General features: G+C 48.3%; 1 protein-coding gene across 1 annotated transcript in view; it reads left to right on the plus strand.

Annotated features, from left to right (window-relative positions):
• TMC5 (transmembrane channel like 5) overlaps positions 1-25,750 on the plus strand; it is a 37,246-nt gene that overhangs the window by 9,038 nt on the left and 2,458 nt on the right. The window contains exons 4-18 of the mRNA XM_040973929.1: positions 2,858-2,957; positions 4,593-4,680; positions 5,060-5,308; positions 8,032-8,183; positions 9,255-9,399; positions 11,349-11,504; positions 13,473-13,624; positions 15,555-15,633; positions 17,453-17,550; positions 18,220-18,315; positions 20,759-20,834; positions 20,985-21,118; positions 22,318-22,491; positions 23,773-23,851; positions 25,417-25,521. Coding sequence (XP_040829863.1) covers positions 2,858-2,957; positions 4,593-4,680; positions 5,060-5,308; positions 8,032-8,183; positions 9,255-9,399; positions 11,349-11,504; positions 13,473-13,624; positions 15,555-15,633; positions 17,453-17,550; positions 18,220-18,315; positions 20,759-20,834; positions 20,985-21,118; positions 22,318-22,491; positions 23,773-23,851; positions 25,417-25,521 — 1,883 coding nt within the window. The remainder of the gene's footprint in view (positions 1-2,857; positions 2,958-4,592; positions 4,681-5,059; positions 5,309-8,031; positions 8,184-9,254; positions 9,400-11,348; positions 11,505-13,472; positions 13,625-15,554; positions 15,634-17,452; positions 17,551-18,219; positions 18,316-20,758; positions 20,835-20,984; positions 21,119-22,317; positions 22,492-23,772; positions 23,852-25,416; positions 25,522-25,750) is intronic.

The following is a 25,750-nucleotide window of genomic DNA, read 5'->3' on the forward strand; positions in this document are numbered from 1 at the left end:
GTGAAGCGGAATGGTTTTTCTCTCGTAATAAGGAGGGTGGAGGTCTGTAGGTGATACGGCAGTGCTGGCCACCAAGCACTGAGGGACTGAAGATCCTTCCCTAGCTTCTTTGTACTTATCATTTAAAACATTTAAAAATTTTTAACTTTGAGAGTGAGAAACAGAGAGAAAAACCTTCCCCTTTGGTTTACTCTCCAAATGCCCACAATAATTAGGGCTCGATCAGGTTGAACCCAGGATCCAGGGACTGCACCTGGCTCGCTCCCACATGAGTGGCAGGGAAGCAAGGGACTGGAATCGGCGCCTGCCTTCTGAGTTGTGCATTAGCAAGAAAGTAGATCAGAAGTGGAACTGGGCCTTGAACCATGTACTCCAGTATGGGATGTAGGCACTCAGAGGACAAAATACCAAGTGCCTAGACCTCTCTAGCTTCTTTCTCTGCCATCTTTGGCAGGTGAATATTCATCTTTATTTCAAAAGGCTGCCTCCAGGCACACAGGTGAATGGAAAAGAGTGAAAGGTGGACCCAGGCAGACTGGCTCCCTTATTTAAAGAGTATTTCTGAAAACCATGTGTCTCATTGGCTAAAACCACATCACAAGATCACCTTTAGCTGCAAAGGAAGCTGGGAGAATCGAGAATGAGTTGTGTGTTCAAACTGGCAATGGAGCATCTGCTGATCTGAGTACAAAGGGAGATGTGTGTTGCAAGGATAATCATTGTAACACGAGCGACCCACCTAGGTGTCTGGGCACACTTGAAGTTATGTCTGCCAAGTTCTAGGCCAGAGACGGTCACTTAAAACCTTGCCCCTGGGTTCTGAGTCCTGTAAGGGAAGCTCCGTCTTCTGTTTCTAGAATTCTCTTGTCTGTAATGAAGGGTTCCGTCGCCAATTTCTTACCTAGCTACCAAGACAGAATTCTCTGCAGGGAAACATACCTCCTTGTTGAGACAGGCAGGCACTATGTTGTGGTTTGGCTGGGGCAGGCCCAGGCAGGCTCACCTTGACCGATAACCAAATGTGAATGGTGCATCCCTTTGCGATTGTCGTTGCTTTCTCCGGGGCAAGTAGCCACAAAGCTGATGTGACCCAGTTGTGAGGTCTGGGGATCCCCGCCACGGTGAACGAGGGAGCGATGCTATCGGATGACCAAGTGAATGACATTGCTGTAGAGGTGGAAAATGTTCCCACTGGGGTCCAGAGCCATTCATCCACAAATCAGATTTCCCCAGAAAGGGCCCCGGTCAAGCCCAGCTTCAGCGTGGTTTCCTCAGCATCTGATGCCGACGGGCTGGACCCGCATCTGTGCGGCAGCAGGAATGACAGAAAGGGACGGCACTTAATGCGAGTCTCAGCATGTTCACATGAATCCATGTCTCAGATGCTGCCTGGCCCAGAATGCCTGGGCTTGGATGGTCCTTGTGCTTCCCATGAAACCGTTCAAGGTAGACGGACACCAGGGAATGGGACATAGCAAGAGAGCCGGGAAGCTTTGCAAGTTATCCATAGGGCCTCTACGTTGTTTAGAAAATAATTTTTAAATTTGTTTTTTTGCTACTTGAAAGGCAGTGAGACAGAAGGACAGAGGGATACAGATCTCCTGACTTCTGATTCACTCCCCAAATGCTTGCAACAGCCAGGACTGGGCCAGGCTGAACCCGGGAGGACTCGGACTCTGGATGGGATTCCCATGTAGGTGGCAGCGACCCAGAGGACTTGAGCCATGACTTGCTACCTCCTGCTGTCACAAAGCTGGGATCAACAGCAGAGCCAGGACTTGAATACAGATAATCTCATGTGGATGCCCTAGGTAGCATCTAACCACTACATCAGATGTCCAACTGGCATCCCTTTTATGTGAACCAGGTACTTTGGCTTTATTTACACCTCAAACACCACACCTTTGAGACAGGCATTTCTCTTTGAGGCATGAGCAAGTTGAGATTCAGGGGAATTCAGGCATCTGGGAGAGCTGGGACCCACATGTGGTTCTGCCTGATTCCCAAGCCCATTAGCCACATCACTTTAAAATTTTATTTATTTACTTGAAAGAGGTAAGTGTATGCACACACACAGGAATAGATAGGTAGATAGATAAATAGAAAGATAGACACACAAAGATCTCCGCTCTGCTGCCTTACTCCTGAAATTACTGCAACGGTAAGGGCTGGGCCAAGGCCAACGTCAGGAATATGGAACTCAGTCCAGATCTCCCTCGTGCACGGCTGGGACCCAAGTACTGGAGTCAGTGCCATCCCACTGTTTTAACCCTCTGCCACCTGAGATGGTGGCAGCAGCTCCAGCCATCACATGCAGTCAACCTTCTCCAAGAACCTCAGTGTATCACCCCCTCTGAGAGCACAGGTTGGCATTGTGTCCACTGATCTAGCCACTTGCAAGGGAGAACTGGGGCTGACAGCTTACTAGGAACTGCCTGCCCCACACAGTCTTTGCCACCCTGACACACAGATGTGACTCTGAGTCAATGGAGCAGTGTGAGGAAGAACAATACACCTGTTGGGAAGGGCGAAAGCATCCAGTAATGGTCAGGCAAAGAAGGGAAGGTTCTTGGGCCTGGAGTTCAGAAAATGAATTGGGGTACCGAGATGAAAGAGGAAAAGGAAGCTGCCGAGTAGACAAGATCTTGTCGACATCACTCAAGTTTTTGTGGACATTCCTGTCTCTTAGGTTAAATCGGGGTACAGGGAGAGGGGAGCAAGTGTGATCTTTGGAATTTGGACCTATTTTTTTTTAATGTGCTTTTAGGAGAACATTCTCTAACTTCAGCACTATATTTTAAAATGTGATGATGCTGTTTAAAAAAAAAATAATAAACCTGTTTACTTTCTTCTGCAGGACAAAAGTTAATTGCATCTCTGATTCCCATGACATCTAGAGACAGAATTAAAACCATTAGGAACCAGCCACGGACCATGGATGAGAAGAGGAACCTGAGGTAGGGTCCAAGGTTTCTCTGCCTTCCTAGGTTCCTTGTAGATTCCATACCTCTGCTCCCGCCTCAGCTCAGAATGTGAAGATTTAGATCGATGTAGGCCTGGTGTGATGGCTCGGTGGCTAAATCCTCACCTTATATGTGCTGGATTCCATGGGTGTCAGTTCATGTCCCAGCTGCTCCACTTCCCATCCAGTTCCCTGTTTGTGACCTGGGACAGACTCCCTGCACCTGCGTGGGAGACCCAGAAAAAGCTCCTGGCTCCTTGGCTTCAGATCAGCTCAGCTCCAGCTGTTGTGGCCACTTGGGGTGTGAACCAGTAAATGGAAGATTTTTCTCTCTGTCTACTTCTCTCCATAAATCTGATCTGCCTTTCCAATAAAAATAAATAAATCTTTAAAAGAAACAGACAACGTTGACAAGGTACAACAGGGCTAAGGGCCCCTCTGCACCATCTTTGCAACTTTAGCATTGATCTCAAACTACTCAGAAGTTTACTTAACACATCACAAAGACCTCAGCAGATGGCTAAGCCTAGGAATTCAAAAACACGAGAGACGAGAGGCATGTGTTAGCGATCGCCATTGCTCGTCCTATGATCTTTGTCCTTCTGTCATTTGTGGTGTAGTTGGCAGAGATGAGTAAAGGCAATGGCAATTGCTAATAGTTTAAACGTAGATTTGATTAGCAATTGCTAATAGATAGTTCAAACAGATAGTTCCTGTTTTTCTGAGATTGCAAAAGATGGATTTTTTTTCCCAAGGCGTGCCTGGTGAAATAGATTTGTCAACCAATAACCTACAAGTGGCAGAAAGAAAATCAGGCCAAATGAAGACAGGAGGAGGTTGCTGTGAGAGGCCCAGGAAGCCGGGATGTACTTTTTTGGTGTGAGGGTGGGTAAAGACACATCTGGGACTGTATGTGTCTCAAAACGCTCTTCCATTTCAAACTCGACATGGCTCCATTCATCCTGGGATAGTTGCCTAAAGCACAATTTCTCAGCCTCCAGGCGGGTGACATTTGAGGCCTGGCTCATACTGTTGCATTCATTTGTAGGATGTTGTTTAGCAACCAGTTTAACAACTAACAGAGTTTGCAGCCATTACCAGTGGTCCTCTGGGAGGAGAGCTCGTCCCCTGCTGGAGGACTGCTGACCTCCAGGGACCCCTGATTGCCCTGGGCCCCCTCTTTTCCTTTTGCTCATTCCACTCCGACCATCCTGGCCTTCTTCCTGCTCTGCTCCACCCACTGGGGGCCTTGCTTTGGCCAATGCCTGGCAACAGGCTTCCCTTATTCGTACAATGACCCTCTCCTCACTTTCATATACAATGATGCTCAGCTACCATTTTAAATCTATCACTTTAAATACAGTGATACATTTTCCAGCATGTTCCATCTCCATACCTGGTTCGGGGAAACCCATTTTCTTCCCTAAAGTGCCAACCGTCTTCTAATATATTCCCCAATGTGGTCATTCCATTATGAGTGTGTCATGCTTGTGTCTTTCTCTTCTAACTAGGATGAGGTTTCACACCTCAGGGAAGTTGGTTTGGGTACATGTTGTTATGCAGTGGCTGTTTTCTGAGTGATGGAATTTTGGTCTTGCTGGCTCTTACTTTCTCCTGCTGTTCCCCACAGGAAAACAGTCGACAAGGAGAAGAGTAAGCAATCCAATCGTGTCCTTGAGTTCAATTGCTGTGCACAATGTCTGAACTCCCTTTCTCTGGTAAGTTAAGTTTTGTTGTGGTCAATATAATGGGTACAGCAAGCGGATGACAATGAGGAGGGTGAGGAATGAGTATTGAAGGAAAACCACAGTTCAGGGCCCAAAGCCATTGTGTCAGTTTAGGTGTGTGGAAAGGAAGGGAGAAGGAGAGAAAGCAGTTGCTGGATTAGTCAAGCAGCTCAGTCATTCTTCAGTAGTAACAGTGCTGACCTGGTGTGTGGCCCTGGGGATGCAGTGACATGTCCTTCATAAGTGCACTTGGCCTGCCTTGTACAGTATGCTGCTCCAGGACTGGTGGGCGATTTTGTTCCTGTGGTACCTACTCTGAGAGTGTTTGTTGAATGACCATCAGACCGTCCGCTTTGCATCCCAACTGCAGGGTTACCGGAGATCCAAGAGCAACCTGTCGGAGCTCCTCAACTCCATCAGCTTGTGGCAGAAGACGCTCAAGGTCATTGGAGGCAAATTCGGAACGAGCGTCCTATCCTATTTCAACTTCCTGCGGTGGCTCTTGAAGTTCAACATCTTCTCCTTCATCTTGAACTTCAGTTTCCTCACAATCCCTCAGTTCACTGTGGCTGAGAAGAACACCCTGCAGTTCACTGGGCTGGAATTCCTCACGGGGGCGGTGAGTCCCCCACCCGAGACCACCATTCCAGAAAGCTAGGGGCATGCCCTGGTGCTGGTCACCTGCCCAGGTCGATCATTTTACCCAAAGGCTGGCTGATGGGGAGCAGGCACATCTAAAATATCCTCCCTGCAAAGTAACATAAGCACAGCCTCGAGAACACTCTGCCTCCAGAGGTGACCAGTTGGTAGGTTCTGTTGTTTGTCTTCTGTGCACCTGCAGCTACATCTCATCACACATACAACATCCCTTCATTCCTTCTTACAAAAGGCGAATGACCACACGTCGTCCATGTTTCTCCTCCTTCCTTCTAACGGTGTGTGGTGACCATCCTCTCCTGCTGGTGCCCCACAGATCTGTGTTTTCTTTCTTTTTAACAAATTTGCAAATAATACAATGCTGTTTCTGAAAAACCCCCACTAGTGAAGAGAACTAAGAGAAAGCCCACTGTTTCTTTTTTCCCAGGTTTCTCTCCTCATTTTGGGGTATCTCTTTGTAAACTGTTCTTTCTTCTTGTACAAGCATTGATCTATCATTGGGTTAGTAGATCAATAGAGATATATAGTTGATTGATACATAGATAATAGGTCAGTATTTTTTAAAAAGTTTTCTTTTTATCAGAAAGGCTGATTTAATGAGAGAAGGAGAGATGGAGAGAAAGATCTTCCATCTACTATTGCTCCCCAGATGGCCTCAACACCTGGTAATGAGCTGATCTGAACTCAGGAGCCAGGACCTTCTTGTGGGCCTCCTATGGTCCCAAGGCTTTGGACCATTCTCTACTGCTTTCCTTGGCCACAGGCAGGGAACTGGATGGGAAGTGGTGCAGCCAGAATGTGAACCAGCACTCCTTTGAGGTCTCAGCCCTTAAAGGAGGATTAGTCTGTTGAACCACTGCTGGCACCCAATTTTTTTTTAATGAAAAGATTGTAGGATTGTTATAAATCTTGTTTTGCAAATTTTTGCTTTGCAATATAACTTGGACTTAAAACAAAGATTTATTTATTTGAAAGGCAGAGTTAGAGAAGAGAGACAAAGAGAGATCTTTTGTTAGTTCACGGCCCAAATGGCTTCAATGGCCAGGGTTGGGACAATCTGAAGTCATGAGCCCAGGCCTCTGTTCAGGTCTCACAATTGGATGCAGGGGTCCAAGAACTTAGGCCATCCGCCACTGCTTTCCCAGACACATTAGCGCAGGGTCCCATAGCTTTGGGTCATCCTCTACTGCTTTCCCAGGCCACAAACAGGGAGTTGGAAGGGACATAAAGTCACTGGGACACGAACCAGCACCCATATGGGATCCTAGTAGATGCAATTTGAGGACTCTCACCACTAGGCTATCGCTCAGGTTCCAGTATTTTTTTTTTTTTTTAAGATTGAAATGGTTGAAGAAGAAACCAAAGAAGGGTACCATTTGTGAAACATGAAAGTTAAAGGAATTTCTTTTTGTTTTTATTATTATTTTTTTATTGGAAAGGCGGATATACAGAGAGGAGAGACAGAGAGGAAGATCTTCCGTCTGATGATTCACTCCCCAAGTGAGCCGCAACGGCCGATACTATGCCGATCCGAAGCCAGGAGCCTCTTCCGGGTCTCCCACACGGGTGCAGGTTCCCAAAGCTTTGGGCCATTCTCGACTGCTTTCCCAGGCCACAGGCAGGGAGCTGGAAGGGAAGCAGGGCTGCCGGGATTAGAACCGGTGCCCATATGGGATCCCGGGCGTGCAAGGCGAGGACTTAACCATTTGCGCCACTGCGCCGGGCCCATAGCATGTTAATCTTTTGCCTATGGCACCAGCATCTCATATAGGTGCTGGTTTGTGTCCTAGCTCCTCCATTTTTGATCCAGCTCCCTGCTTGTGGCCTGGGAAACCAGTAGAGGATGGCCCAAAACTTTGGGACTCTGCACCTCTATGGGAGACCCAGAAGAAACTCCTGGCTTCAGATTGGCTCGGCTCTGACAATTGTGGCCACTTGGGGATTGAATCAGCAGATGGATGATCTTTCTGTATCTCCTTCTCTCCATAAATCTTTATTACCAATAAAATTAAATCTATCTCTTTTAAAAATCATATTCTCTAAATACTGTCCTGCAATCACAATATTGTTCTCACTTCTAATAAAACAAATAAAAATAATGTCATCTAAAATGCAGCTATATCCAAATTTTCTGTTTTCCCCCAAGCCTTTCACAGCTTGCGTATTCAGACCAGGATCTGATTTTCCACATTCAGTCTCTATTACTCTAGGATGATCTCCCTTTCCCTTGACCTTGGCTTAGATAGGAAACTGGACCAGTTGCTCTTAGGCAGCTCCTTCTTGACGCTGGGGCGTTGTCTGATTTAGCACTTCCTCATGAGCGCTCTCATTTGTAAACTGTAAACTGAAACAGAGATCTGAGGGTGTGATGTGTGTCCTGGTAAACATGTTGCCCTGCTGGGTCACAGGTGACACAGCCACATAGCAGTGTGCTGGTCTGCAGCTAGTGATGCTCTGGTTTGTCCCTGGTCCCTCCACCAGGAAGTGACATGGATGGATTGGGATTCCTTCCTGGCTCTGTGAGCCTGAAAATAAAACATCTGTGTCCCTGGTGGCTGCAACGCCCCTTTCTTGGCCAGTTGAATGTCTAACCCCACCGGCCCACGCTTCTTGCAGACACATCAGCCCAGCTGATCTTAGGCTCAAGAACTGCCCCTGACCCAGGGCTTGCTTTCTCACCGTCAGGGTTATTTTAAGGACACGGTGCTGTACTACGGCTATTATACCAATTCCACCATCCAGCACGGGCACGGCGGGGTCTCCTACAACATGCCGCTGGCCTACATCTTCACCATCGGGGCCTGTTTGATCACCTGCTTCTTCAGCTTGCTCTTCAGGTATGGATGCCTGGATGTCCCAGTTTTGAGACTCATTTGTTCTTTAATTCCAGCAATGTCCAGGGAACGCAGGGAACTACTTCTCTGTAGCTTTCACTTCCTATGGCTATCTGACCTATCACCCTGCTGCCCGAGGTGGGCATTTGGGAGCGAGGAAGGGAGGTTTGCTTTCAGAGAACTCGGTCCGTCGGAAAGCAAATATGAATGAAAAACCCACATGGAAATAAAAGCCCGCCCTCCATGCTCATTTGCTAGCTCAGACTAGCAGCGTGGCAAATGTATGCACTGCACAGCTCACACAGCACACTTGCCAGCTCACAGCTCTGGAGATGGGAGTCTCAGATCCAGGTGTTGGCAGGGGCGGGTTCTTCCGAGGACTCTGGCTTTGGCTCACCAACCATTGCCATTTCCGTTGTCTGTCACCTGTTCTTTCTCTTCTCTCCTTAGCAAGACATCCATCATTGGGACCAAACCGCGTAACCTCTTTGTAACTTATGTTGGAAAAAAAAAACTTTTAATATGAAAGGCAGAGGAGGTAGAGATTTTCTGTCCTCTGATTCACTCCCCAAATGCCCACAACAGCCAGGGCTGGACCAAGTTGTCACCCTCATGGGGAGCAGGGACCCAGGAACCTGAACCATCTCCTGCTGCCTAGCTTGCAGGATATGCATTTGCAGAAAGCTGGATCTTTCCTGTGAGGCCCCCTTTCCAACCTCTGACCCCCATAAGGGTGAGATAAAAAGTGGGTGTTGTTTCCGGCCATGATGTTGGTGGTCATTTGTTACAGTGGTCTTAAGAACCCGATATGACTCACAGCTCCATGAGGTGGATACCTTTGTTATGCCCATTACCCCGATATGTAAACAGAAGCCCAGAAGAGTTAACAGGACAAAGACCTCACCGTTGGCAAATCCAGGGATGGAATCTCCCAGCTGGTGCAGAGCTTGGAGCCCCCCCGCCTCCTTCATGTCACCTTTGCCCGATACTGACAGGACTGCATGGTGCTTTATCCCCACGCTCCCCAGTGTCTGTCCCAATAACCCGTGGTCTTTTGATTCCCACCTTTTCCAGCATGGCCAAGTATTTTCGGAACAATTTCATCAACCCTCACATTTACTCCAGAGGCATCGCAAAGCTCATCTTTTGCTGGGACTTCACCGTCACTCACGAAAAGGCCGTCAAGCTTAGGCAAAAGAATCTCAGCACGGAGATCCGGGTAAGGAGCCCTCGCCTCCCCTGCCTCTGTCTGGCCGCTCCCCTTTGCTGCTCCGGGACGTCTCTACCTTCCCTGAAAGTAATTGGGAGTTCCTGGTGTTTGATCACTGCCCTGAGAATGATGCTTATGACAGGTATTCCTGGGGATGCTGTAGGGGAAATGGGCCTCGTCACGTGACCCCTGGGGCCTTTGCGATGAGGATGTGTCATGGTCTGTGTGGCTGCGACAGAATGTAGGAGGCCCGGTGCTTTAGCAGGAAAGAGTGGATGTGGCTTGTAAGTCTGCAGAGGCCGAACAACATAATGTTTGTATCCAGGCAGGGCTCCCCTGGCCCCTGGCTTTGTCACAGCAAGACTGAGGAGTCTTTAAATAAATCTTTAAAAAAAAAATTGAGGTGTGCGAAGGACAATGACCATGTCTTGTAAAAACCTACTGGCTCTGTGAGTCCAGCATCTGTCCCTCCATGGGGTGGAGCTTGCCTGGCCACTAGGGTCCATCTCTTTAACAATTGTATCCCCTCAATGCCAACACTCTGGGGACTGCAATTCCAGTGTGTGAAACTTTGAGAGACAAGCCAAACCCCAGACATTGCAGCACAACTTCCTGAGAGCCAACTCAGCAATTTCTAGCAAAATGTGTGCCTGGTTCCCAAAATTCTGAGTTGAAAATTCAGTTCTGGTGTGGTGGTTTTCAACCCCAGATCAACCTTGTGCCTCAGGCTTTTAAAAAATTTTCAGTTTATTTTTATTGCAAAATCAGATATACAGAGAGGAGGAGAGATAGAGAGGAAGATCTTCCATCCATTGAGTCACTCCCCAAGTGACCACAATGGCCAGAGATGAGCCAATCTGATCCAAAACCAGGAGCCCAGAGCTTCTTCTAGGTCTCCCATTTGGGTGCAGGGTCCCAAGGCTTTGGGCTGTACTCAACTGCTTTCCCAGGCCACAAGCAGGGAGCTAGATGAGAAGCAGGGCTGCTGGGATTAGAACCGGCATCCATATGAGATCCTGGTACATGCAAGGTGAGGACTTAAGCTGCTAAGCTGTCATGATGGACCTCTCAGAGACTTTTGACCGAGTCTGGAGACCATTTCTGATTGTGACCCTTGGGGAAATGGCATTGCAGCCACCTGGTGGGTAGGAGCCAGAGATCCTGTTTGGCATCCCAGTGGATGTGTGGGACAGCCCTGCTCCACAAAACTGCTGAGCCCCATGTGCCAGCTGTGGGGAGGTGGAGAAGCCAGACGCTGTGCAAACATACTCAGTTAATAGAAGGAGCAAGTAGACTGTATGAATAACAAAGCTTGCACGAAAAAGCTGGCATGCTCACCTTGTTTCCCTGTATGGATAACCAGGCTGCTACTGCTGCTGCTTTTTGTAGATCTTATTTCTTCTACTTGAAAATGAAAATTATTTAAAGATGGAGGGACAGAGAGAGAGGTCTTTTATCTGCTGGTTCACTTCCTAAATGGCCACATGGCCAGATCTGGGCCGGTCCAAAGCTGGGAGTCAGGAGCCTCTTCCAGATCTCTCATGTGGATGCAGGGATCCAAGGGCTTGGGCCATCCTCCACTGCTTTCCCAGGTCAGTAGAATGGAGCTGGATCAGAAGTGCAGCAGTTGAACCAGTGCCCACATAGGATGCTGTTGCTGCAGGTGGAGGATTAGCTTGCTTTACTACCCTGTCGTTCCCAGCCAAGCTGCTTCTTGCAGAAGGAACTTGGTGACCATGGGCTCATGCGTTCCTCTGAGTTGGAAAAGGAAGCTAAGTGGGTAATAGGGGTTCTGGGATGCTTGGGGATTCTCCCTAGGGTCTCCTATTATCCAGATCCATCACTGTGGACCAGACTGGATTTGTGTCTCTGGGTGCGGTATGGGTTCATCAGGGGAGCATGGCTACCAGTGTGGGAGGCAGGGAGCTGCAGCTGAGCTTGATGCCCTGTGCTTGTAGGAGAACCTGTCTGAGATCCGACAGGAGAACGCCAGGTTCACGTTTCACCAGCAGCTGACTCGCTTCTCTGCTCATGTGGTCGCCTGGGTGGTCTCCACTGGCATGGCCGTGGCCTGCTGCGTGGCCGTCTACTACCTGGCCGAGTACAACTCAGAGGTAAGCAAGGAAACAGCTCCAGAAATGTGGAGCTGGAGTGAGAGGGACCCTGGCTTGAGGTCTGGGCCTCAGTGAGAAGCTTGTTAGAAGGGCCAGCCTCTCCCCCGCTGCCCCTGGGATCAGAATCTCCCTCTCCCACAAGATCCTTGGGTGACTGCCTGTGCACTCCTCGGGGCAGCACATTGGGCTGGAGAAGTGCAAACCTTAGCCATGGACCTGGATCAATTTCTCATGTCTTGCCTTCCAGCCCACATGCTTCCCATAGCACCTGTTCAGAGTCAGTGCTGAGTCATGTTAGGGACTCATGGACTCCGGCAAGTGCTTCACACAGCTCTGCAGTTCCCATCTGTAAAATGGGAATGGTCTTACTTGGCAGTGTAAGGGTATGGTCAGGGCTGGAAAAAATTATGTGGAGGGCTAATGCCATGCCTGGCACCCTGAATGGTAAAAGAGAAGTTTGTGGTGGTGAGGACTCCGAGTCTGGTTTAACTGGGTGGCCTGCACAAAGTGCTGTTTTCCTGCCTCTCAGAGTGGACCATTGTATCAAGGTTGTCACAGACAGGTCTCTTTATGTCACTTTCTCCAGTGGTTTCCATCACTGTCCATATTTCATATACCCTCCATAGCACACTAGAGCTATCTTTTATGATCCTACCCCTACCACATTGCTAGCCTCGTTACGCTTTACAACCCAACACCAGTAATGCTAACTGACATGCCCATGGGTCTCAGAACAGCGTCCTGCTCCTCATCTCTAGGTGGGGAATATGTGGTCCATTCTCCACCCTCTACTCCCCTTCATCTGCCCTTGCACCAAATCTTATCAGGAGTGTCACCTCCTCCAGGAGGTCCTTTCTAGTTATCACCACCAGCCTCACCAAGATGGATGAGGTGCTCCTGACTTTGCACTTGTCCCACGTGGCAGTGGCATTGAAGTGCCTCCTTTTGTATCTTGCTCTTCCAGGCACCCGACCTTACACCTGATACATATAGATGCTCAGTCTAATGGATAAATCAAGGCACTAGAAGCCTCTCCTACCACCACGGCCATTGTCATGGTGTCGGATTATCTAATCTAAATGTTTGCCATTAGCCATAATCAGATCTGTCCTGAAATGGGTAAACTGAGTCATCACCCTCAGAGCCTGGCATTACCTACACAGGATGCAAGACATATCCAGGCAGGTGCAGGTTTGAAGACAGCGTTCTGAATTTCTTCTGTGTCCTCTGCCTTTTCCCCACACCCAGCTGGAGTGGAGGGAGGATCTGAGGAGGAGAACATGTGGGAATGGAATATCCGGGGCTTTTTGCAACACTCTAGTGGTTGTCATCCATAGGCCACTACAGCTTTATGAGACCCTGGCTGTGTGAGTTAGCATGCTAGGGTCAGACTGGGCCTTCTGTGACCGTATGGAATTCGAGCAGGGTCTCCGTGGGTTGGTAATCTGCCCATCCTCCAGGAGGCTCAGAGGAACAAAGTGTGTGGCCTTAGAGCTTATTGTGTCAAAGTGTAAGGAGAAAGGGGTTCCCCTGGCTCCAAAGCCCCTGCCCAAAGTGCAAGTGGTATTTTTAGATCTCACAAAGGATACAAGAGGCAGGCTTGGACCCTGGAGGGGGACGGGGGAGGAATGTGAGACAGGGAAGTCCAGATGGCAGTCGCTTACCCCAGACCAGGGGAAGGATGCCTGACAGAAGCACAGCCCAACATCAGGATGCTGAGTACCACAGGAGGAGATGCACCTGCTGTGACCTCACACAGCGGTACAGCACACTCCCTTCGCCTCGGTGCCGATCTGCCACATCCATGTTTGTGTCTTTGCTTCTCTGAGCCCCCATTGGCTTGGCACAGTGCTCCATAAATGGTAGCTTCATGGTTCACTCCAGAGGAGCTGCTTGTGGTGTCTTGGCATCACAGAGAAGGGTGCAGTACCTGATCGACCTCAGGCATCTGTGCTGTGTCCCCTGCAGTTCCTGAAGACGCACAGGAACCCCTGGGCGGTACTGCTGCTGCCATTCGTGGTGTCCTGCATCAACCTGGTGGTGCCGCGCTTCTACTCCATGTTCAGGCTGGTGGAGCGCTATGAGATGCCGCGGCATGAGGTCTACACTCTCCTCATCCGGTACGTGTGTCTGCTGCAACCCATACGGGCCTCTGACTGTGTGGAGCTAGCTGAGGAAGGGGATTCAAGGGGAAAGTGCATTTGCATGGGGAGGGTTCATGGCCATGCGATCCAAAGAGCACTGGGAAGTGCCACTGTCAAGGGTGATGACCTCTCATGGTAGCCACTGGCCATCTGAGCGTGACCAGTGTCCTCAGGGGTAATGGGCACAAGTGGGCAGGCAGTGCACTGCAAAAGGCTCTGCCTGAGGACCATGTGGGGACTGATATCATCCAATGCTCCCAGTGGTCAAGATGGCAAGATCTGGTACCTGGGGCACCAGCCAAGAGAAAGAGGGCACTTACGTCGTTCACCGCCCTTCCCCCAAGACAGGGATAACTGGATGCTTAAAAGCATCAGCTCAGGAGGCGTGCCTGTTGGTGGTTCCCACAAAGGCAACAGATGTTCTTTATTTTCCTTTTCTAAAAGATTTTTTAAAAGGTTTTTATTTTTCTTTTGGAAAGGTAGATTTTTTTTACAGAAAGAGGGAGAGACAGAAAGATCTTCCATCAGCTGGTTTATATGTGGCCAAAGCTGAGCCGATCCCAAGCCAGAAGTCAGGAGCTTCTCCTGGGTCTCCCACGGAGGTGCAGGGTCCCAAGGCTTTGGGCCTATACTTCTTTCCCAGATTACAAACAGGGAGCTGGATGGGGAGTGGAGCAGCCAGGACATGAACTGACACACATATGGGATCCCAGTGCATGCAGATGGAGGATTGAGCCAATTGAGCCATTGCACCCAGTCCCAGATATATATTCATTCATTCATTCATTCTTTTTTTCTTTCTTTTTAATATTTAGCTGTGAAGCCACAGAGAGACATAGAAAGATCTGACATCTGCTAGTCCCCAAAAGGCTGTGATGGCCAGCATTGACCTAGGCCACCATCAGGAGCCCGGATTTCATCTGGGTCTCCCACATGGGTGGTAGGGCCCAGGTACTTGGATCATCTTCCCAGGCACATTATCAGGGAGCTGGATTGGGAGTAGAGAAGCTGGGACTCAGAGCCAGCTCTCTAAAAAGGGATATCAGCATTGTAGGTGTGACTTAACCTGCTACAACCTTGACGCTGAATTTTCATACATTCTAGAAGTGACCCTGGGGATCTGATAAACCTACTAACCCTGAAACTACCCAAATGGTGTGCTTCTACTTCCTGACTTGTTGTCTCCCTGATTTCTGGCCATGGTGGTTCTGGTACCCATGGGTCCCTGCTGGCTGGGTTTATTGATTGCTCAGTCCCAGAGCTCTTGTTTTACCTTGGCCTCTGAGCTCTGGCTCGCACATTCCCACCTCATTCTCTACCTCCCTTCTTGCTGATACTCCTCTCCTTCGGTGGCCTCCTAAATGTTTACAAATATGCCTCTAACAATATACCCACCCCAGGCCTCTGCACTGGCTGTTCTTTCCACCTGGCTGCCTTCCTGATTGTATAGTTTTATATTAATTTGCTGCTATAATGGAAAGTGAATCAGATGGTTTGGAGGTGTAACCAAAGGAAATGTGTGGTCCAGACTAGGTTAGTTCTTCTGCAGTAGCAAATGACCCTTTTCTCCCAGGAGCCGGGAGCACCAAGGTCTATCTGTTGCCCAGGTGATGTGGGGCAGTATGGGTTAGCAGGAGAGTTCTGTCAGTCTCTAAGGGATGCAGGGTAAGAAGGCGGTGGCCCCCAAACATTCCTGATTGCCTTTCCCAAGCAAAGACAGCACCGGATGGAGGGTGACACAAGGTGTGACTGCTGCTCATTGTCATTTCTCCGTAGGAGCCACATCCCCCACCCTAGCACAGGGCAGGGATGTGTATGCTGCTGGGCGCCCCAGCGGAGGCAGTGCCAGACAACCTTAAGGCTGGCTGTGGGAGTTACAACAGCCCTTTTCTCTTGTGTTATTTAGAAACATCTTCCTGAAAATGTCCATCATTGGAATTCTTTGTTACTATTGGCTCAACATCGTGGCCCTGTCTGGAGAGGAGGTGAGATTTCCCTGATCTGCCCTCTGTTTGGTTGCTCGGTGTTTGATCACCAGGAGACAGTAAGGTTCACCAAATCCATCAGTCCCCAACACCCATTTGGCATTAACCTCTTGAAGGAAGGAGGCAGCGTGAGGCAGGAGGGGTCTCCACAGTAAAACCTTGGGTCCTGGAGTCAAGAAGCCCTGACTTAAAGGCGAACTCTGTCATCTGCAGTCACCTGTGCTCTTGAAGCCTCCATTTTCTGGTCTATAAAGTGAGGATGGAACAGTATATATGCAGGAGGAGCACAGTGCCGAGCCTTGCAATACAGGGTGATCATTCTGATGCTATTGTATCCTAACAGCTATGGCCTTTAGGGACAAGGTCCTTTTGAAGTCTCGATATTGAGTGTTTTCTGTAATCCCAGAAATGCTGGACTTTACCACCTGACAAGAGTGCCCTAACCTCGGTTGTCCCTTACTCTGTCTCAGAGAACTACAGTGTCTGTCTGCTCTTGTCTCAGAGAATGGGCGACTGACCCTGTCTCCCCCAAGATTCAGCAACAAGCTGACCTCTCTGGCCTTGTTGGGATGATCTCTACTTTTGCTACTGGGCCCTCTGTGAAAGGGCCCTTCATGTAGCCTGGGTACCCCTTGATTGGTACCCATCCTGAGCTCCCTGGCACTGGAATGCCCCATGGTTTCAGGTGAAGTTGGGGAAGCAGGAGCCTCTCTCTTGTTTTTGGATATCAAAAGAACATTGCTTCATGCAGAGTCCAGCATCTTACAAAAACATGTGCTTTCACCTTCTCTCCTTAATTATTGAAGATTCCAAACCAATTTGGCTGGTTAGAATAGATACCATATATCATTCCACTCATGTGTCCATTCCATCCATCTGTTCATTTATCCACTCATCCTTCTCCCTACATGCCCTCACTAACTGCCAGTAATTATCAAACCATCTGCCTACCCATCTACCCACCCACCTATCTACCCATCCACCCATCCACCCGCCCATCCATCCACCCACCCATCCATCCATCCATCCATCCATCCATCCATTCATGACCCACCTACCCATAACATCCATCTGTCTATAGGCTATCCCCATCTATCCATCCATCTACAAGCTGCCCACCCACCCATTCATCCATCCATTCATGACACACCCACCTTTACATCATCCATCTATCAACAACCTATCCGCAACTGTCTGTCCATCCATCCATCTCTCTATCTGTTCATCCATCCATCCATCCATCCATCCATCCATCCATCCATCTTTGGGCTGTGCACCTAAAACTTCCCTCTCCTTTATCCAAATCTAAAAGTTTCTGGCCAATCAGCTCATAACACTTCCTACAGAAGTATCTAGCCATCCTTAGTTTCATGAACTGACTGACTCAAACTATTCATTTACACTAGCCTAGAGGCTAAAGCTCTAGACAACTTTCTTAAGCCAGGAGATATTAACTGATCTTCATAATGTCATTCAAATAAGAAAACAAAAGTGGAGGCCTTCTGAGCATAGCTTCTCCGTAGGATGCCTCGAGCACTCTTGGAGAAATGGATCCAGAGGGCAAAGCCAGAGGTGAGACCTTCCAAGAGGGGAAACTGGGTACATGTGGGAGGCAAGACTTAGTGATAGAAGGAGCACATGAAAAGTAAACAGCCCTAAAAGCAAAGCTCACTGCATTTTGTGGGAATGTGGATCTACTTTGAGGGTGCAGGGACTCAGTTGCACTGAGCTCCCAGCCAAGTCCTGCATGAAGCCAGAAACAACTGAGCATCGAGCTGGAATGACAGCCCCTTCCACCTGGTGACTCTCTGCCTTCCAGTGTTGGGAGACCCTCATCGGCCAGGAAATCTACCGGCTCCTTCTGATGGATTTCGTGTTCTCTGTAGCAGATTCCTTGCTGGGAGAGTTTCTAAGGAGGTAAGGCTGTGTTGGTCTGGGAGAGCTGGCTAGGCTACTGTGCCAGGCCCTCAAATAAATTAAAAAAAATTTTTTTAATAGGGAAACATTTCTTTTGTAGTCGTTTTAAGACTCTGGTTTGGGGACCCGGTGCAGAGAGGTGACAAATGTTCTCGAGATTTAAAAATGGTTTAATTTTAAAGATACACACACAGAAACAGAAAGAAGCAGAGAAAGATCTTCCTTCCACTGGTTCACTCTCCAGATAGCTACAATAGCAGGACTTGGACTAAAGCCGGAAGCCCAAAACTCAGTCCTGGTCTCCCACATGGAGGACAGGGACATGGCGACTGGAGCCAGCACCTGCTGCTTCCTAGGGTGCACAGAGCTGGCAGCTGGATCAGAAGTAGAACCAGGACTGGAACTCAGGCACCCTGATATGGCATACTGATGCCCCAAGCAGCAAAGTAACCACTGTTCCAGATGTCTACCCACTCTAGAATTTTTTCAAAGATCACGTTAGCAGTCCCCTACTTTACTGCGTTGTGTCAGTTTCATCTCCCCTGAACCCCCCCCCCACCCAGTTATTTTATGGAAAACATTTTGATGACTGTGACTCTAAACTGGTGAGGGTCTCCTTTGCTCATAGGGCTTTATAGTTTGGGCACTAACCTCTGGTTGTTTTTACAGAATCATCGGAATGCGGTTTATCACGAGTCTTGGCTTACAGGAGTTTGACATTGCCAGGAACGTTCTAGAACTGATCTATGCACAAACTCTGGTGTGGTAAGTTCCATGGCTCTGCAGGATGCCTTTGGTGCCTGTCTGACTGTGGACTTGGAGTCTGTTATTCTTTTTCTTTTCTTTTTTTTTTTTTACCCTAGTAGTGAAGAGATCTATATTTACCAATCTTTATATTTTTTCATAATAAAATCATTACTTTTTTAATGTTCATTACAAGGGTGAGGGGATGGGGACTGGGACTGCAGACCCATGTGGCAAGGGAGGGGAAGAAGAAGAGTGAGAAAAAAGTTTTTTGCAGGCTGAGGGGAGAAGAGAGGACCCGGCTGCTTGCTGTCAGACTACAGGAGTGGTGGAGGACAGACATGGCTATTGATGCCATATCAGGGGCCTCGGAAACGGGGAGAGTGTCCTGTGGGTGTTGAGTGGTTCTTATGTAAGAGGTGACATATGGGGCTGGTGCAAGGGCTCAATAAGCTAACCTTCCACCTCCAAGTGGCAGCCCATATGGGCTCCGGTTTGTGTCCCAGCTGCTCTACTGCCCATCCAGCTCTCTGCTCCCACTTGGGAAACCTAGAAGAGGTTCCTGGCTCCAGGCTTTGGATCAGTTCAGCTCCAGCGATTGCAGCTACTTGGGGAGTAAACCAGTAGATGGAAGATCTTTCTCTCTGTCTCTCCAATAAAAATGGCCGGGCTGTGTGTGTGCAGTTTGCTGGTGTCAGCCTTGGGGTGTTGTCTCCTCATGCTGATTTCCCATTTCTCGTGGTCCTTAGACATAGAAAGCAGGACCGGGCCTCTGTGTCTCAGCAGAGGCGGGGAAATGAAGTTCCTGGTTCTGTCCTCTAGCGCTGGCTGATTGCAGTCATGGACTTGACTTTGGATTAGTTTGGATTTGGGGGCTGGCTCTGGTACTCACTGGGGTCATGACCTTCTCTGAGCCTCACTCTGGTACAGGGGGTTAAATGTGAGAGTGGATGCAGACGGCTTTGTCAGTTCCCCTAAGCCTTGGAGATGGAGTTTTCTTTTAAACTCTTGTGGGGTTCCCTGGGTGGCGTGGCTGTCTGCAGGTAGCTCCAAGCATCCTTGGGTTTAGGTTAGCAATGGCAGTCTTTGCTCTGGTGGTGTAGGTAATGCATTTACTGCCTACCAGGTCACTGCCAGCAACTTGGCAAGCTACAGAATCTTCCACTCACGTGATCTCAAGCAGCAGGACAACTCAGAAAGCTACTTAAACTCTCTCCAGGCCTCAGTTTTCTAACCTTCCAGTGAAACAGATAATAGTTTCCACATCAGAATCTTGAAAAAGATTGAAAACATGTGTTAGTGCCTCACGAGTGTCTGACTCCAACATGTTTTATTAGCAGAGCTGCTAGGAATGTTGTTAACCTTATGAACATTCTTTAAAAATTTTTTATTGGGGCCTGGCACTGTCACTTAGCACATAAAACTACTGCTGGCTGTGCTGGCATCCCAATACCATTTTCACTCCTGGCTGCTCTACTTCTGATCCAGCTCCCTGCTAATGTGCCCAGGAAAATAGTGGAAGATGGCCGAAGTCCATGGGCCCCTGCACCCACATAGGAGATCCTGAAGAATCTCCTGGCTCCTGGCTTCAGATTGGCTCAGCTTTGACTGTTGGTGGCCACTTGGAGGGCAAAGCAGCACATGAAAGCTCTCTCCTCTCTCTCTCTCTGCCTTTCAAATATAAATATTTTAAAATAACCAAATAGAATATTTTTATTTAAGTGAGAGGAATATTTTAATAAGTGAGAGGTATAACCACATGATTACAGGGTCTTCAGAACTTTGCCTTCTTGCAAAACTGAAATTCCTTTAACCAACTTTACATCTCTAACTCCTTGACTCACTTCTCATTTCCTTCCCATCCTTGGTTTCTGGTGGCTACTCTTCTGCTTATTCCTCTGGGAATCTGAGCCCTCCAGCTGCCCCCCACAAGTGGAAATAAACAATACCCACCTTGGTGTCCCTGGCTTGTTGCTCGTAAGGCTCATCTGTATTATAGCCTTCCCTTTTGAGATCTTGCTTTGGTTCTAGTACATACCCTGCCAGAGCGGAATTGCTGGATCCTAAGGACTTATGAACACTCATGGATTTTGTTGTTGGTGGTTAAAAAACTGCTGTGAGTAAATAAGCTGATGCTGGGTAATAGTTTGGCTTACAGATGGCCACCTTCTTCTTGTGTACCCCACCTGCTCTTCCCTCCACACGTGTCTCTGTCCTGTGTCTTCTGAAGACCCCAGTCCTATTAGATCAGAGCCCGCCATGGTGACCTTACTTTAACCCAGTTGCCATTTGAAGGCCCCCTCTCTGGATTCTGTCATGTTCGGTGGTACTGGATTTTTTTTTAGTTGGGGAGGGACACAACTCAAACTGCAGCACCCTCTCGCCCTTCCCTGTACAGCCCCCTCTCTGCCCCCAGTCCCCTGGTCTGCCATGGTCTCTAATGCTCAGCATCTCTCCTTGGCAGGATTGGAATCTTCTTCTGCCCTCTGCTGCCCTTTATCCAAATGATTTCTCTTTTCATCATGTTTTACGTCAAAAATGTGAGTCAGTCTGAATTTGCAAGCAACGGGCTTTGCCCAGGCACCTGTGTGACCTGCGGGTGGTTGGAGCTGGGAAGGGGTCAGGAGGCAGGGGCATGGCTGGCTCCCCCTGGTGGCACATGGGAGTGTACTGCCCCTCTCTCTCTGCAGATCAGCCTAATGATGAATTTCCAGCCACCCAGCAAAGCCTGGCGGGCCTCACAGATGATGACCCTCTTCATCTTGCTGCTCTTTTTCCCATCCTTCACCGGAGTCCTGTGCACCTTGGCCATCACCATCTGGAGGTAGGAGATGGGGGCCTTGGATGAAGTTTTAGAGACTGGGTGTAATGACCATTTGTTCTGAAACGTAGTTTTAGGGGCAGGTGCTTGGCCCAGCAATGGAGACAGTGGCTAGGCATATGTTTGAATTCCGACCTGACTCCTGATTCCCACTTTCTGCTAATACACACCCCAAGAAGTAGCAACAGATGGCTCAGTACTTGGCTCCTTGCCACCCACAAAGGAGGCCCAGGTTGAGTTCCAGGCCTGTCTGTTTAGCCTGGTAGCCCTGGCTGTTGTAGGCATCGAGGCAATGGATGGAAACTCATCTATCTCTTGCCTACTTTGCCTTTCAAATAAACTAATTAAAATGTAAATGTAGGTTTAATTGTTATTCAGCTAGTTTGAGACCAACCTATCAGCAAACAGTTGCCATTGAAAAAATAGTTGGTTACTCACAATTCCCAAGAATAGGAGGCACTCCTGGCCATGTGTGGCTACATGGGGGAGTCCCAGGATTGATCAAGTAGAAGAGGAAGTGAGGAGAAACCTAGACAAGAGGCTTTACCGTGATTTCCATATCAGAAATAGATAAGGTAGAGGAAGCAGCATTAGGACTGGCTACTTGGCATCATTCCAGCAGGCTTGGGGCTGGAGAGGCTGCCCTGAGTTGAGTGGCATCTGGAGTGATGAGGGAATAGTGGCCCAGAGTGAAAGAGGAGGTGGTAAAGAGGGGGCGGAGGAAGAGTGTGAGTTCTGGATCCATGATTCACCTGTGAAAGTCATAATTCCCAGTGAATCCCAGAGTCCATAAGACCTCAGCTGTCAAAACGTGGGACTCAAAGCAATGCCCAGTGCAGTGCCTGGCCCAGGTTCCCTAGACACACAGCAAACGCTCAGAACACGGAAGGGAATGGATTTCATACAGTCAGTGCCATCAAGCACCTGTGGTGAGGAATAGCTGCCTCACTTTACTTCTATCAGGCACTGAGGCTTCTCCGAATGGGTAGAGAGGCCCATCCCTCCCCAGGGAGAACAGAACTTCCCTCAAATTAGTTGAGAGACCCTGTCTGATCTGGCTCCCCTCTACCCTCCAATCTCATCTCCCTTTGACTCCACTCTGATCCCCAAAGGGCCACAGCCAAGAGAGACGTCTTGATTCTAGAATGAGAATACCTGCCTCTTGCCCTCAATATGACTTTTGTACCCCTTGGTTTTCCTAGATTGAAACCATCTGCTGACTGTGGGCCCTTTCGAGGCCTGCCTTTCTTCATTCACTCCATCTACAGCTGGATCGACACCCTAAGCCGAAGGCCTGGCTACCTGTGGGTGGTTTGGATCTATCAGAACCTCATTGGAAGTGTGCACTTCTTCTTCATCCTCACTCTTATTGTGCTGTAAGTCGGGGCATCTGGGAGAGTGGGTCGGGAAAAGCTACAAGCTCTCAGGACACATACCAAGCTGCCTGCCATGCCCTCCTTGGAATGGTGACTTCTCCTTGGTGCCTTGATCCTCCAAACTTCTAATTCACCATCTCTGTGCTGTTTTCACTCATGCTTCTGACACCAGATGTGTTTGTGGGTGTGATTTTTTCCTTGTACCAATCAGTTCTCCAAATCTCAGGACACCGACTGAATGTCTCATGAGCCAGTTCATTCTTGTGCTTTCCTCCTGGAGTTAGCATCAGATCCCACTAGTGAAGGACTCAGTTGTTCAAGGCTGTTTCCTCTTCAAAGGCCCATCACTTGTTCTAGACTGCTACCTTGCACTTCTAGCGGTCCTACTACCCCCTCCTCGGATTTGGCAAGTTACTAAAGTGAATCACAGAACTCAGAGAGGCACACTCTACCATTGGCAGTTTATGACAAGGACACAATTCGGGAACTGCAAGTGGAAGAGACATCCGAGACTAGGTCTGGGGACAAGGGTGATGTGGAACTTCCTGCGCTCCTTAGGTTGGTCACACTGATGATGTCATTGTTGCTGCTGATTAGTTCCGTGTTGAGCCCCAAAGGGCAGGAGGGGGCAGGGCAGAGACTGAATGGTCAACCTTATGACCAAGCCTTGATCCTCATTATGAGTAGCCCCATCCTAAGCTGTCGCCACCTATTACTGGCATACACAAGAGAATCATTATGCCAGAGATTGCAAGAGTTTCAGGAGCTCTATGCTAGGAACCAGGGACAAAGACACATTCTGTGTGCTCATCACAAGGAGGGTGTGTTAGAAAGGCAGGATTTCAGGCTTGACGCTAGGCCTTATCGCATCAACATCTGCGCTTGACAGAATCCCAGATACCTGGATCACACTGAAGTGTGAACTGCAAACTCCAACTGCATTCTAAGATCGTGTGCATTAAGAACAAACAAACAAACAAATAAATAAAAAAAATTACAGATGCTTTAAAACATCTGGCCCCAAATCCAGAGACTCTCAGTTCATTGGTCAGTGGAGGTATCAGGACAGACATCCTATTTCCAGCTTTCCAGATGATTCCAAGTACAGCCAACTGAAGCATGCATTTCCCTAATGTTTGTAACCAGTAACACCCTGACACAACTTTCTGAGAACATGTTTGGAATAGAACCTATGTGCAAGCAAATATTCTGCTTCCTTTGTGCCCAGTTGGAATTCAAAGCACTGGCAAGAGTGTTATCCATTTATTTCTTGTCTTCCAGAATCATCACCTATCTTTACTGGCAGATCACGGAGGGAAGAAAAATAATGATTAGGCTTCTCCATGAGCAGATTATTAACGTAAGTCTCATTGGATCCTTCTGCTATCATTCTCCCACTTTGTAATGGACATATTCAAAAATTTGTTTCTTTAAATTTTAATGACAGAGTTAGAGAGAGAGAGAGAGAAAGAGAATGAACCTGCATCTGCTGCTTCACTCCCAAGATGACCACAATCACCAACACTGAGCCAGGCCAAAGCCAGGAGTCAGGAAGTTATCTGGGCCTCTCACATATGTTTCAGGGGCCCACACACTTGGCTCCTTGTCTGCTGCCTCTCCCAGGTCATTAGCAGGGAGCTGGATCAGAAGTGGAGCAACCAGGACACAAGTGGAGGCTTTACCCACTGGACCACAATGCCAGCGCCATTTTTAGTCTCTTTTAATGCTCATATAGTCACTTCTTTAGATACTGGGAGTTATTTATTTATTTTTTTTTATTGGAAAGGCAGAGACATAGACAGCTAGTTGGAGAAAGATCATCTATCCATTGGTTTATACTCTATCTATATACAACAGCTGAGGCTGGCGTCAGTGAGACCAGGAGCCCAGAACCTAGCTCAGGTCTCCCATGTAGGAGGTAGGGACCCAAGCAATGGAGTCATTACCTGCTGCTGCCCCGGGTATGTGTTAGCTGGAAGCTGGAGCCAGAAATGGCATAAACACAACTGAGATCTAGATGCTCTGATATGGTAATGGCCATTTCAGCTGGCGTCATATTGACTGTGCCATATTCCTTGCTTCCTAGAAGCAGCCGTTTCTTGAAGGAGAAATGGTTTTTACAGACTACAGTCTGTGCTTAGTGTAGCTGGGTTCCCTTTTCTTGCAAATAACCAGGGAACTGTAACGTGAGAGCTGAATAGCCATGAGCAGAAGAAAGAAACAGATTATACTGGCTTGAATCCTCAAGGTCTCTGATCATTTGCGCTGGTCTTTATGGAATGCCAAAAGAAAGCCTGCATTCCTTTGCTCTTTCTCTCCGTATCCCCTGGAATGTCACCAATGCATTTCTGATGCAGAGCTGTGAGCCATTTGGGTAAGCTTTTGGAAGATCTCAACAAAGGAGAGATTCTCCCTAATGCTTTGAGTTGTAAGGGTAATGTCAGGTGCACTAATGAGATAGTCATCACCACACACCTGCGTGCAGATGGACCACAAAGGGAGGGAGGGCATTGTTTCCAAAAGAACTCAGACAAAAGAGGCTGGGAGTAGACTCTGCAATGACTCTCCTCACAAAGTTATTTTTGATCTTACAACATCAAAAGCACCTAGATGCTTGTTAAAAATGCAAATCCTTGGTTGACCATTTGGCCTGGAGATTTAGAATTGACTAGGGCACTTGCATCCCGTATTGCCATTCCTGGGTTGGAATTATGCTCCCCATCCCATCCCGCTTAAACTTTAGAGCAGAATATAACAATGCAGGAGGCTCTGGTGGACCCTTTGGCTTTGCTGTGCAATGTTTATTTTCTATCATCAGAACAAAATATGGCCATATTCTCCATCTAATTCCCGGACACTTCGTTTCACCAATGGCTTCTCAGCTACGCAGCATCACTCATCCAAAATGTTTTTATTGTTTTGCAGGAAGGCAAAGATAAGATGTTTCTGATAGACAAGTTGATCAAACTCCAGGATACAGAGAAGAGAGCAAACCCCAGCTCACTCATTCTGGAAAGGAGAGAGGTGGAGGTGAGGCTGTCTTGGGAACCTTCTGGAACCCACCCTTGTTTCCTTGTGACAAGTGCATTAGGCAACTGCTAGACCCTGAGCCCTCAGAATCATGCAGGAGCCCCCTTCCTTCTAGGGCTAGGTGGAAGCACTTCTGTTGTTGTTGTTGTCATTGATAACATTCATTCACTGAACACTCTCCATGCCTAGCCTTGTTCTCAGTACTGCAATATTGGCAACAAAATCAAGC

Source organism: Ochotona curzoniae, unplaced genomic scaffold, assembly GCF_017591425.1.
Source record: "Ochotona curzoniae isolate NIBS_2020 unplaced genomic scaffold, NIBS_Ocur_1.0 contig_2321, whole genome shotgun sequence".
In the NCBI taxonomy this organism is placed as follows: domain Eukaryota; kingdom Metazoa; phylum Chordata; class Mammalia; order Lagomorpha; family Ochotonidae; genus Ochotona; species Ochotona curzoniae.